General features: G+C 36.1%; 1 protein-coding gene across 1 annotated transcript in view; it reads left to right on the plus strand.

Moving 5' to 3' along the window:
- The first annotated feature begins 10,272 nt into the window (after window positions 1–10,272).
- The window catches only part of golga7bb (golgin A7 family, member Bb), a 38,843-nt gene continuing 34,829 nt past the window's right edge, over window positions 10,273–14,286 (plus strand). The window contains exon 1 of the mRNA XM_048205565.1: window positions 10,273–10,588. Within this exon, the coding sequence (XP_048061522.1) occupies window positions 10,577–10,588 (12 nt within the window). The 5' untranslated portion in view covers window positions 10,273–10,576. The remainder of the gene's footprint in view (window positions 10,589–14,286) is intronic.

Below are 14,286 nucleotides of genomic sequence, written 5' to 3' on the forward strand. Positions count from 1 at the left end.
GGAACATTTTAAAATAATAATAATAAAACAATTTCATGACCCCTTTAAATGCAGACTTTGTTAGGTTTATGGCCGCCATACAATTTGTTTGGCAAGTCTGCCAGGGTGAATTCGGGTTGATTGGGACACTTTTTGCCATTGAGAAAAAGTGTCCCAATCAACCTGAATTCACCCCTACCTTGTAAAATCAATTTGCCAACTAATTATGTGGGTGACTGTCTTAAAGCAAATGATGAAATGCAAAGTTCTGTCATGAAACTCTAGATGGCACAGGCTGATAGGTCCTTGACGCAATCTGCTTGCAATCACATCATTACCTCACAGCTGATTGGACCAAAAATATTAACATTGTCATATCCATTACCATGCCAAACACTCTGAGAGTTGTCATGACAGAAATATGTCTCATTTCTCTATAGACAGGACAAAGCACACCATGAGATCATATAAACACTTTCTGTGTGTATATTTGTTTCCTTTTAGAGGTATGACTCAACTGAAGTTTTACATTTTGTAAATGTTGCCATACAAAAACACACGTGAATGTGATTTTGTTGCTGAGTAACTGTGTGTGTACATACACACTACCTTTCAAAAGTTTGAGGTAAGCTTCTTTAATGTTTTTAAAAGAAGTCACTTATGTTCACCAATGCTGTATTTGTTTGATCAAAAAAAATAAATAAATAATAATAATAATAATAAAATAAAACATGTTAAATAAATCATTCTAATATGCTGATTTGCTGCTCAAGAAACATGTCTAATTATCATCTAATTATTTTTATTTATTTATTTATTTATTGTTGTAGAAAAATATTTTATTTGATACATTTTTTTTTTCAGGATTATTTGATGAATAGAAAGTTTAAAAGAACAGCATTTATTTGACATAGAAATATTTTGCAACATTATAAATGTCATTTTTGATCAATTTAATATGCCCTGCTGAATAAAAATATCTTTCAAAAAAATCTTACTGACACCAGACTTTTGAATTGTAATTTATATTAGGTGTCATAGTAGAGTGTAAAATCCACAAGCCCAGTCCTGCTCCTTAAGAAGATATGTTTGTGATTATTGCAGTATTGACACTGACAAATAGGCCATAAAAATTTTAATATCTCATCTTTCTACTGCTCCAGTTGTCTCTTGTGTTTTATTGTGTTTTATTCCTGCCAAATGTTGAAATGTCTCCTCTTCATCTTATACTTTAGCAACAGTATATTCTGCCAGATTTGACATTGAGTAATCAAAACTCATTTATCAAATAAGAATTTTAATCACATGCAGTGCACAGCATGAGTACACCCACTCTGAACAAATATAAAAGATGTATTTTCTTTATGATCACTAATACAATTCATAGCAAAACTAAAACGTATTAAACATATACATAATAAAAACTGAGAAATACATATCATTAATAGCCATAAAATAAGTAAATTAGCCAATTTTGTTCAAATTAAAGATTGCAGAAATGAGTACACCCTAGATTTAATTCAGCAAATGTATAATATTCTAGCACTTCCATAATTTTGAATATACTGCTCTGACCCTTCTTGGCACGGAGTATACAAGTTCATGACAAATTGTCACATCTGTCCTGTTTAACTCCTGGATGATGAGCTCCTTAAATGCCCTGATCTTTAATGTTGCTCAACTCGTCTCTACAGAATCCCCCACAGGTGCTCAAGAGTGTTAAGACTGAGTGCAATAAATGTCCACAGAAGGTTTTTCACCATGGGAGAATGCATATCTTCATTGTCATGTTGAAACAATTCCCAACAATGCAGGGACTGAGGAAAGGGTAACATCTTCTGTTTCAAGTTTGTGTATTAAATTACACAGTGGTGTGGGAATTCATGACAGCATTGATAAAGCACAACTCCCTCACACCTTCAGCACTCATACATCCCTATATAAGAGCTTTACTACCACTGAACTTTACTGTGGGAACCAGGCACTTCTCACTATACTCCTCCTCTAGCAACACCATAATATTTTGGATGCTGTTAGATCCAAAATGATTGATTTGGTCTCATGAGACCCGAGTATTAATTCCCAGAATCTATACTTTGTAAATATGGGATGTGGAAATGGAACTGACTTTATTGTGCTTTGGCTACAGTAGGTAGTTCCAGTGAGGACGACAACCATGCATGTCATTTCTGCAGGCTGCATCTTACTCTGTGAGATAAACAGTCACTCTTTTCATAGCTTTTGCTGGCTCTGAGACGCTCGCTTGTTATTTCTCCTGCTCTTTGTCTAGCAAAAAAATCCCTCATCACTAAATGAAAGCTTAAAATCTGATTATTTCAGGGGCCTTGTCGCAAGTCCATTGTTTTTGAATTTCTGTGTTACTTAAGTTATATTTTCACACTTAAAACAATGATTTGGTAATCCTCTTGTACCATTGTCCTCTTTTGTGCTAAGAAATAAGTCTCCTGACAGTTCTCTCCCAAGTGGTTCCATTGCTGTCAGCATTAAGTCTGTGAATGATTCAGTGGACTTTTAATTGTCAAGAAATTACTACTCTTTAAATGTTTTGGTTCAACATAATTAGCTGTTTATCAAACATTGCCTTAAACTTACACCAGAAAATTTTTATTTCATTTTTTTTTAGTAACTTTTAGGAGGGTGTACTCATTTTTGCTACACAAAGTTTTATCACCTCGATAAGAAAATCTTATTTTCCTGAATAATTTTGACATGCTTCTTTGGTAATTGATTAAGCAGACTTGCTGGAACATTATATCTCTAACGAACCCTTACATGTCTTCTAAGTAATTGAGTAATTGCTGACTTTCAGAGGTTTCAGAGGAGGTGTACTCATTTATGCTGTGCACTGTACTCTCTCACATACTCCTTTTCTTTTTGAGAGTGGATGTTGTTTTACTCTACCCCCATGTAGTGTTGTCATTGGAATGTAGGAGAGACATTTAATTATCATATTTCTCTAAAACCTTTTAACAACCAGAGTAATTTGATATAATTTGTCTAACATATCGTCAAATACTTTCAATAAACAATACTGCATGCCTTGTCAAGTTCTGTCACATCCGGTACACCTGGCAAAGTTCACTTGACCTCTGTGTTGACTGTGATAATTTTTTATTTGCTTTTCTAACAATTTTAACAAAGTTAAAAATATTTTATTTCTGCATTTTCAGAATTCTCATTTCCTGTGCTCTTGGAACGAAACACTGATCGCATTCCAGTCGTCTCCTCCTGTTGTTAAGTCAACAGGCGAAGGATATTTAATGTGGCAAAGAGCCTGACCAGTCCTGTAGCATAGATATACAGATGTGCACACACACACAAACACATAAATAGTCATTGCACAGACTTGCAAAAATCAGAAAATGTCCCCTTGCATTGGGGCATATGAGTCCTTAGAAAAGATGACAAGGCATATGTGGTAAAGGGGCAATTTTGAGGTTTTCCTCAACCTTCTAAGAGCAAACAGTAAATGTGCTGGACAGCATCATTTGATTGGCCACACACTTTCATGCTGTCTACAATTTAGAGTTTTTCCAGTCTGGAAAATCCCAAAACTGCTGTTGTTACCAAATAAGAGACACAAGGTTCATTTCATATGAAAATGAAACTCAATTACAATTATAACTGGCACCACCACCTGGATTATTAGTGGACTTAAGTCAAAATAATAGTTGAAATAAGTCAATACTAACATCTTTTTTTAAAGGATAAGTTCACCCAAAAATGAAAATGATGGCCTTAATTACTCACCCTCATGTCGTTCCATGCCTGTAAGACCTTCGTTCATCTTCAGAAGAAAAATTAAGATATTGTTGATAATCCGATGGCTCAGTGAGGCCTGCATCGCCAGCAATAACACTCCCTTTTTCAATGCCCAGAAAGCTACTAAAACCATATTTAAAACAGTTCATGTGACTACAGTGGTTCAACCTTAATATTATAAAGCGACGAGAATACTTTTTGTGCACCAAAAATAACAAAATAACGACTTTATTCCACAATATCTTGTGACGGGCGATTTCAAAACACTGCTTCATGAAGCTTCGAAGCTTTATGAATCATTTGTTTCGAATTATGCCCCTACATGAGTTTTTGTTTTTATATCATATGATATATTTAAGAAATATCACACGCGTAACGAGTGCACGAGTGCTGTTTTTGTCCTGGATAGCACAAGTGAAACTGTACAAATGTAATATTATTGATTTTATACAACAGATCATGGCCTATTCATAAAGAGAGCCATTTACTTAAAGGGGACCTATTATGCAAATGTTTAGGCCCCGCCCACGACCGCTGACGGACTCTGCCCTGAGTGAGATGTACACAGTCCGCCATGTTTATCTCCTCATCAGAGCATTTAACAGCAGTATTCAAGTAAGAAATATATTCTTATTAAAGCTACTAAGTTATTCAGTCAAGAGCAGTGAGTGATTTTCTGTTTTTCTTTTATTTGGTTCATATTAATAGGTACTGTATTTTATGCTGCTGTACTTTAATACACAGATCTAATATATATACACATGTGATTTCTTTTCTTGCTGTTTACTTTCACATACATAACCGACTGTGTTTTTGTGAACTTTGTGTTTTTGACCTAACCTTGTGTGTATTTGACAGTTTAAGCACAATAACATGTAAAAGAGAACTTAGTTTAATACTCACGGGACGCACCGTCTGACATCCAGTTGTGTTCACATTTCAGATGTGTATCTAAATATCAGAAGTTTATATTGATATGGCTTTAAAACGCATGCAGATAATACATTGTCATGATGAACTACAATATCACGTGAGCGTGACCACGACAGAGATGATAATCAAAACCAAACAGTTTTGTTAGTTTTAGGTAGAATATCTGAGGCACGAGCTGTAGATATAATAGAAGAAGTCAAAGAGATTTGGTGAACATTCTCTTTCAAAGCAATAATTGTGTTTTGTCATGATAATGCCCCCAACTACAAGACACTAACACTAGCTGTACATGTCAACACAAGTGTAATATTACCAAAAGAAATGCCAGATTTCATAAACAATATGCCAAGAGAATGGAAAGAACCATAGGAATGCACTTCACGAACCAAAGTCAATAGTTCCACGGCCTGTGAAGTGTTGCAATATGTTTTTCTCACACATTTCTCCATCTGAATATGCCTGAGGATCCTACTGAGATTTTAGTGTGATCCAAAGATCATTCCAGGTGGTCAGATGATGAAAAAAAAAAAAAAAAAAGGAATCTGATTTTGTTCTGTTTCCTTAGTAACAGTGACGTTCTCACTGTCCTTAGACACTTCCAAGAAAGTATATACAGGGAGGTCCAAAAGTCTGAGTTGACTTTGAAAATCTGAAGCTCATATTTAAATTAAAACCTGGAAATAAACAGATGGATTTTTTTAGTGTTCTGCAGTATTTCTAAGTGACTAATCGAATAAGAAAATCTGTGACAGTGAGCATGTGAACTCCTTTGTGCAGATTGCCTGGTTTTCTCAGAAATCAGCATGTTTCATCAGATTTCATGATGCATTCCATTATGAGAAGAAGAAATGGATGGATGGATGGATGGATGGATGGATGGAAACAGAAAACGCAAACGCAAAACGGGTTTCAAAGTGCAAGTTTTTTTTAAAACGCTACAGTTGTCAACTCCGTGTAAACTGCAAAAACGCGAATCTATGAAAATGGCGACGTCTTGCACATGTATATTACGTGTTTAGTCTATCCACCTTATTTTTCAACGTATTTTCTGTGAATGTGTGCTATAGGGAAATAACAATAAGAATATCAAAGTGCAGTAAACTGTAAAAATAAGGTGGATATGCATGCGTGTTTGGCGCATAGACTGTGGTTTGGCTCGAGAGCCCTGTAAAAGAATGCGTATGTGCAGACGTGTACGCATACGTAGTCTTTCTTTACAAAGTAACATCGCCAACTACTTGTGAGGTCTAATCGCGCTCTGACAGCGGCAGTGATGTCTCGCGCATATACTTCAATGAGAGCTAGACATCACTGCCGCTGTCAGAGCGCGATCAGACATCGCCAAGCGATTGCTGAAAGCAGTTGGACATAGTGGTGTTTTAGAGGTATAAATGATATAAATACTGTTCGCTTTCTCGCACAAACCGATCGTTTCGTGTCTTAGGACATCAATGTGCCGTCACGAGCCGCAGGGTTTAATTTGGATTTGTCTGTGCGTGTTTATTGACTCTTACAGATTGTGTGACCATTCACTCGCATTATTTGACTGACAGACATCAACGGTTGGAGTTAAAAATCATCATTTGTGTTCTACTGAAGAAACAAAGTCACCTACATCTTGGATGCCCTGGGGGTAAGCAGATAAACATCAAATTTTCATTTTTTAGATTGAACTATTCCTTTAAGTACATTGTTGTTGTGTAAACGTAGGCCTACCCTTAGTTTAAAGGTTCACTATGTAACATTTGGCCCTCTGGTGATTAAAAAACAAACCTGCGGAAGAAAATTTTTTTTGGTTGTGCTTCGGCTCTACGTGACTGTGCAGATGAATATGACCCTCCGCAACAGATAATGCTTTACAATGAACTCTGTTAGAGACCTATTGCAATTTATCTTTTCAATAAAATACCTTACTCACCTGCTGAGTAATAAAAACTCCTTCTCTGCGTCACTTTTACAACATTTCAATGTACGCAATTTCCACGCAAAAGCCCACACACCCTGTCTAAAATATAATAATAAGCTTACCATAATGGATCAAGGTGAGACAAAAACATGTTTTAAAAAAAGGATTGATGATGTGTTGAAAAAAAAAAGTTACATAGTGTACCTTTATTATTTTACAATGTATGATAGGGACACGAAGATGTACTGCGCTATAGAAATCTAGGAAAAATAGGTGCACGTGTGCATCTATTTAGGGAGCTCTATTTATAGCTCCCTTTCTGCAATGTTAGTAACCAGGCACAGTGAGATTACATGCTTTATTTTTTAACACCGCTATAAAAAGACACAATAAACAAAGGCGTTTTGATGTTTTATTTATATCGTGGATCAAACCTTCTTTTTTCTTTCCCGTTCCCTCCTGTGAGACAGACGTTTCTGTGCCAAGGGATGGTGGCATCTGTACAAAACATTTTTGGCCTAGATGAAAAACAAGAGGAAGATTCCCCTTCCTAGGCATTCCTCTGGATTTTCATTCACACAGTTTAGAGTGAGTATCGAGAATAAGAGAATGCTTACCAATTCTATTTTCATTCAGAAAAAAAGTGTGTAAATCAAAAATGCTTTTATACATGAAAATGCTTTAAATAACTGTGGAGTCATTTATAATCTCCTTTGATATTGCAGAAAAAAAATCATTTTGTAAATTAAATAAAGCAGCTTTTGCTTCCCACGTTTTGCGTGTTTGTTCAAATTTGACCTTATATTATCTGACATTCCCAAAGGCGTTTTGCTGTCTTATCAAATAAGCTGTGATTAGTGTATACACTTCCTCTGTGTTTTCCCAGATGTATCGTGCCTGAATCGGTGAGCGTGTGTGCGAATGCGTTCAGGCTTTGGGCAATAAGCTTTTTTGATTATGTCAGCCCACGTGGGCCTGTAATGCAAATTGTTTTGCTTTTTGGATGCAAGGCAAAGTTCTTTTTCTATAATTATATAGCATTCAGTTACAGTCTTCAGTCAGAGACAGGAGCAGATGGTATTGTCATGTGTCCAATGTGATTCAGATTAGCTATCTCTGAGTTGCAGCAATCAAATGTGACAAATGCTTAGACTGTTTGGAGTAAGTGTGTTTTGTTCAAGAATATATGAATACTTTAAGTGAATATATGAAGACTTATGAAAGCCATCTGAAATTTTCTTATAAAATGAACATTTTTATCAAGCTTGTATGTTTAGGTTCAGTTATTTCACTTTAATGGCAATGAAAAGGACCTCTTAATTGCCATTAAAGTGAAATTACTGAACCTAAACATACAAGCTTGATAAAAATGCTCATTTTAGATGAAAATTTCAGATGGCACTTAGAGGCTTTTGCATCTGAAGTCTTCATATACAAAGTTCTGCCATGAAACTCTAGATGGCACAGGCTAATAGGTCCTTTAACTCAACCTGTTCATAATCACATTGTTATCTATAGGGCACAGCTGATTGGTTCCTGCTCTATCAGTAGCCAATGAGCTTGCATGCTCAAGTTTCAAAGTACTTTGGTAGCATTGCCTTAGCAGTGCAGCGTGCTTCAGCAAACCCTCCACCTTCCCCAGCTCCACGTGTATATATCTACTACAGGTAATTCATGTAAGCTATATTATACAGCAGCAGCATGTCTTACTTGCTCACAGCAGCGTGTTGTATATGTATTGGCAGTAGCAAGTCCCATACTTGCTCTGTAGCAACAGCAATAACCTACAGCAGCAGCAAGTTAGAAGATCTATACAACATTGTCATACCCATTACCATGCCAAACACTCCGAGAGTTGTCATGACAGAACTTAATTTCAAGTCAAGGTCATTAGGTAAGGTGTGCTTTCCAACACCATCAGTTGCAGCAGCGCATTACACCAAATTTGTAACTCTAACATATATACGCTGCATGCACCTTATTGCTTTGTTTATTACTAGACATGATCATGGTTAAAACATGACTACTTTTCAGTCCACATATAGGCTGCTGGTCAAAGCACAGGAGTGTCCAAACATCAGCAGCGCATTTAATACATTTTTAAGAGTCTTTGCCTTTCCTGTGAATTATGCAGTCTTTTTCATGCATGTATGACTCAGGCTGAGCCACCGCAATGATCGCCAGAGAAAGATATTTTTGCAACAAACAAGAGCCAGGAAAATGCCAGCACACCATAAATCTGTCATAATTTTATTTCAGATGGAATTTTATATGTTCATTAGATTAAAATGAAATATTATTTTTTCTTTGACTAGGATTTACATCAGACACAGCAACATCAGTCCATCCAATATAATTTGCACACCACCACCTGCATCCCAATTTATACTGTACAGCCCTCCATCCACAAACATACTGTAGATTGTGAATACACTAATTTGTCACATTCATCACGTATTGCACAAACCCTTGGACCCTTTATTATTTTTCTTAGTTTTTAAGATCTGAAGGACAAGAAAGAATGCTTGAACCTGTTCAGTCTACACTGTGGAAATTTGAATCTTCTCCCAGAAGGAAGTAGGTAAAACTCATGATGGAAAAAATCTATATTTCTAAATCTAATGTATTAATTTAAAATGTTTCATACGTATACTGAAAACGTAAACATTAATGTATACATTTTTCATCTATACAATACAAAGGTATATGGGCAGTTGTTACCTTCAGAAGCTCTTTCGACCTGCTATGTCTCTTAAAAATAACCTGTTGCATTTTGGCTGGTATTTTTATAATATGTTAGTGTTAAAGGGATAGTTCACCCAAAGATGAAAATTCTGTCTTTAATTTCTCACCCTTGTGTTGTTCCAAACCTGTAAGACTTTTGTTCATCTTCAGAACACAAATGAAGATCTTTTTGATGAAATCTAAGAGCTTTCTGGCCCTCCATAGACAGCTACGCACTTTTATGCTTCAAAAAGTTCATAAAGAGATTGTTAAATCAATCCATATGAATTGAGCAGTTTAGTCCAAATTTTCTAAAGAGACTCAGTCGCTTTATATGATGAACAGATTTAATTTATTCAAATATAAACATTGATCAGTGAACATAAACAGAAGCTCAACTGAACCTGCTTGACGTGCGAGAACAAACCTCTTCAAGAATGAACCTCATTGGTTCTCGCATGTCAAGCAAACATGCTTGAGCTTCCGTTTACCATAATTGATGTGTGCGGTGATGAATGTTTATATGTGAATAAAAACCTTAATTAAATCTGTTCATCATATAAAGCGATTGTGTGTCTCTTCAGAAAATTTGGACTAAACTGCTCAAATCATATGGATTAGTTTTATGATCTCTTTATGAACTTTTGGAAGCGTCAAAATGTGAGTTGTGTAGCTGTCAATGGAGGGACAGAAATCTCTCAGATTTCATCAGAAAGATCTTAATTTGTGTTCCGAAGATGAATGAAAGTCTTACAGTTTTGGAACGGCATGAGTAATTAAAGACAGAATTGTCATTTTTGTGTGAACTATCCCTTTAATATCTTTCATTTTTCACTATTTTTCACCATTTAATTTAGATGTTATCACATTAAGCACATTTTTAGTTAAATTATTCATTCACCTATTTATTTGTTTGCTTGTTTATTAGTTTATGTATTTAGTCCATTTAGTTTTGTAATGTATAGATAATGCAAACATCTCAACATCTCAAGAAAAAAAAAAAAATATTGATGAAACACTTTTTACCCCAGTGTTATGTGGTAATCTGGTGGTCCTCGGAGTCTCTACGAAGATATTGTTTATACAGATATGAAGTGAAACACATCTGTACTAGTCACTCCTCCTCCATCAGTAGGACGCTGCTCCACCCTCTCCAGTGCGTTCATCTCTCCGTCCGTTACTGTCCCACGAGTGGAGAGGATTTCAGCACCGGGACAGATCCACCACACATCCACCACCGTCTCAGGCATCATGGCGACAGAGGTAAGAATCATTAACACGTTAATTTGAGCAGCGGAAAGCGGGTCCGTTTCATTCGTATCGTTTGTGTGAAGTTATTTTGACACCTGCTGTGGGGTTGAATCACGATGTTTCCTGTAAACGCTTTCGATGAGACGCGTTCAAAGAAACCAATTGAGAAATGGAAACGTTGTTTACTTAAAGGCTGATTTCGTCGACATGACAGAGCTTTCCATTGAAATCAGCCAAAAGTGAAGCATCATTATCTTGTGGTCAAAGCAGAGGATCTACCGAGGAAAGAGTGAATGACACAGACGGACTGATGTATTATTCAGCACCCTGGACAGAGACACAAATATACAGACTGAATAAACCAACAGATGCTAAACTAAAAGTATTTATTGTGCGGCTCTCTGGAATACTTGATTCTGATTGGTCAATTACGCCATTCATATACTCTCGATTAATAACCGTGGCAACACTATGTAACTGAAAATTGATCGAGGAAACCCATTATTCTACCTGTGCTCCTGTCTCTCCAATTAAGTTAGTAAAATATTTTTTACCTCAGATAAGTATTTCGTGTCTATTTATTTAGTAAGTACTCTATATTCTGATTGGTTGAGGTTCTATATTTGGGTCATTGATGAATAAGGTTTTAAAAAGTGTGTGTTAACAATGAGATTATGTGGTTTTTATAATCAGTTAACACTGCTTTTGTAATTTTTTTTACAAGATGGACAAAATTTGTCACCAAAAAAGTTATTCGGTTTAACCAAAATTTCGGTTTTACCGAATGACACTTTTGGTTATACTGAATGACAATATTTTGAAACAATGCTAACAGGCCGATATCTAGCTAGCTAGCAAAATGACCTGATATTTCAGGACATGCGTATGAGCCATAGACAGTAAAAGAAATGGACACAGCGACCCCATTGGAACTCAATTGAGACAAGTGAAGCCCATTTTTAGCGATTTTTAGCACTTCCGTTTCTGACGCGCAGACTCAAACTAAGCTTGATGACGTCAGCAACCTGCCTGACAGATGTAAATCTTCTAGTAGCTGTCCGTGCAAACTGCCATCGTTAATCTTGCAGAGACGGCAAGCTTGAGCGGGGAGTTCTTTGGCGTGAGTGAGCAGGAGTAAGTATTCGGATTAATTATTTTGTATAGTATTTTAAAATGTAACGCCAGTACGCCATATTAAGTTAATGCATACTATTGCCTGCGAGCTTCTCCTCCTGTCTGTACGGTAATTTCTCTACTGTGCGACAGAGAGTCGAGTGGTTATGACGCAATCGTTAGCCTATTTTTACAAAAACTGTTTCTACGGGGCCATAATGTAACATAGAAGGTAATGGAGCCCTTTATACATTGTTGTGTATCTTTAGAAATAAATAATGGACGAATGGAGTCTTTAAACGCCTCAGATGTAAAGTTATTCGCTGTCAAAGTGACGCCAAAATGAATGGGAGTCAATGGGATGCTAACGCAAGTGAAGTTCTGCTACAAGATGGCGGCACGCGGCCGACTTCAACTTCCGGTCAACTTCCTTGGGCACTGGTATGAGCAAGTGAAAACATTAATTTTTCAAATAGTTAAGAGAGAGTTCGTTGCTTTGCTTCGGGACCATGTGGTCCTTTGCAGGTGTCTGAATGATGTCACATCCTGTCACATGATATTGACCACATGACTTGATCCAAAATGGTCCCTTTTCATTGGTAACTCCAAATGACATCAATGAAATTCATTTTTCCGGACATTCTTTCTCACAACAAAGTAACGACTTTTATACATATTTTTAATACCATTTTGCACTATGTTGATATTTGATGTTATAAAATCATGCCAGAATAAAAAATATATACATTTATTACATTGTAAGATATTTCAATCACAACTGGCCTTTGGACGGTTAAATCGAATGACCTTTTGACAATTTAACATTTTTAAAATACCTTTATATGGTGCAAAATATAATTAAAACCTTTTGGATTCAATAAAAGAGATCTAGTTGTACTACCTTACATACTTTGGATGTCATATCTGTGTTTTTCATTATTATTAAGGCCAAAAAAATTCCGCAAATTGGGGTACATCTAAAGTTAACAATTTTCTTTATTCAGTTTATGAACAGATGTTCATGACTCAGATGCATAGAATGTAAATGTAATATGATTATTTAGATTGTTTTTTTTTTACATTGTAACTGATTTTTTTATAGGCCTTCCTGTACAAAAAAAAAAAAAAATGTAGAGGAGACTTACAGCATCTCACCAGAATAGATATTAAAATACGGCAATGTCACAAATATATCGGTAATCATTCAAACCAATCAGCTTCCAGAATCACTTTAATTTGTCATCAAGCTTGCCTGTGGACAACAGTGGAAGAGAAACCTTTAGGTAAAATATTGGTGAAATCCTAATGAATGAAGGACCTTTACCTACTCATTTCAGGTGAAGTGAGGCTCTCCTTTAGTGTAAATTTTCTTGATGGTGCGAGATTTGTTTAGTTTATATAGCCCACTGTATTGACTACCAGCACTGTTAGCACCGCACAGCAACGCCCTGACAACCACCTGCAGTACTTTAGCATGGTGTTATGCATAGCTAAGCACCATTTATTCATAAATTCAACATTCATTTTTTTTAATATGCATAAGCATCCACATCTCTTTTCTTCTGTTTTATTAGCATATCTTCCAGATTTAATTTTCTCTCTTTAAGAATAATGTCTGTATAGCTGCCCTTTATCCTTAATGCATCAACTCCTATCCAACCTGCATAATAAATGGTTTATATTTAGGCATCTGTTTAGATTGCATGCATTTCCTGTTTACTCAGCCATCTTGTTTACAGATTTATTCAAAAGGTAGACAAGACAAATCCCTCCAGTGAGAATACACAATGAGATTCCACAGTTTGTAATGTATTCAGGGAAACAATTCTTTCCCTCAGCAACCTAGATTTTACTTTTACTAGGATATTAAAACTGATTGTTGACTCTCACCTAGCCAACATTCACTGTGGAAAAGAAAAAAAAAAAGGTTTGCTGTCACAAAAAGGGCTGTCATGAACTTGCTCTGGGCATCTTGTGGTCTTGTTGTCCTACATCAGGCTCGTTTTCATTAAAAAATATTGTAATGAGTCACCGGAATGTTCCAAGAATGCTCCGAGTGCCTTTCCTTCGCTTCACTGGTCAGTTTAGCATTCAGTGAACTCTGAGGCTTCTTTAGATGGATCTCTAGTTCCTTCTTTGACAAGCACCTCAAATCAAGTTCAGTCAATCCTTAAAATAACTCCTGGAAGAAAATAAATGATGTTGTTTTATGTTCTGGGGCTACTGTGACAACTGATGTGTGATGTGTTTCTGTTTTTATGCAGAGCTGCTGCATTAGACAGTCTTTAGAGGATTGCTTGCTATTTATCTGTCTACATGAGACTCCAAAGTGTTTTTACCCTTGTGCAGGGGCCACAACTAAAGACTCCCACATTGATTTGTTTTGTTTGGGCCTGAGGCCTGGTGGCAACACACACACACACACACACACTTGTCTGGTTCACTATCCTTGTAGGGACTCTCCATAGACATAATGTTTTTATACTGTACAAAGTGTATATTCTATCCCCTAACCCTACCACTAAACCTAACCTTCACACAAAAAACCTTTCTTTTTACATTCTGAAAAAAACATAATTTAGTATGTTTATTAATCC

Source organism: Megalobrama amblycephala, linkage group LG10 (assembly GCF_018812025.1).
Source record: "Megalobrama amblycephala isolate DHTTF-2021 linkage group LG10, ASM1881202v1, whole genome shotgun sequence".
NCBI lineage: Eukaryota > Metazoa > Chordata > Actinopteri > Cypriniformes > Xenocyprididae > Megalobrama > Megalobrama amblycephala.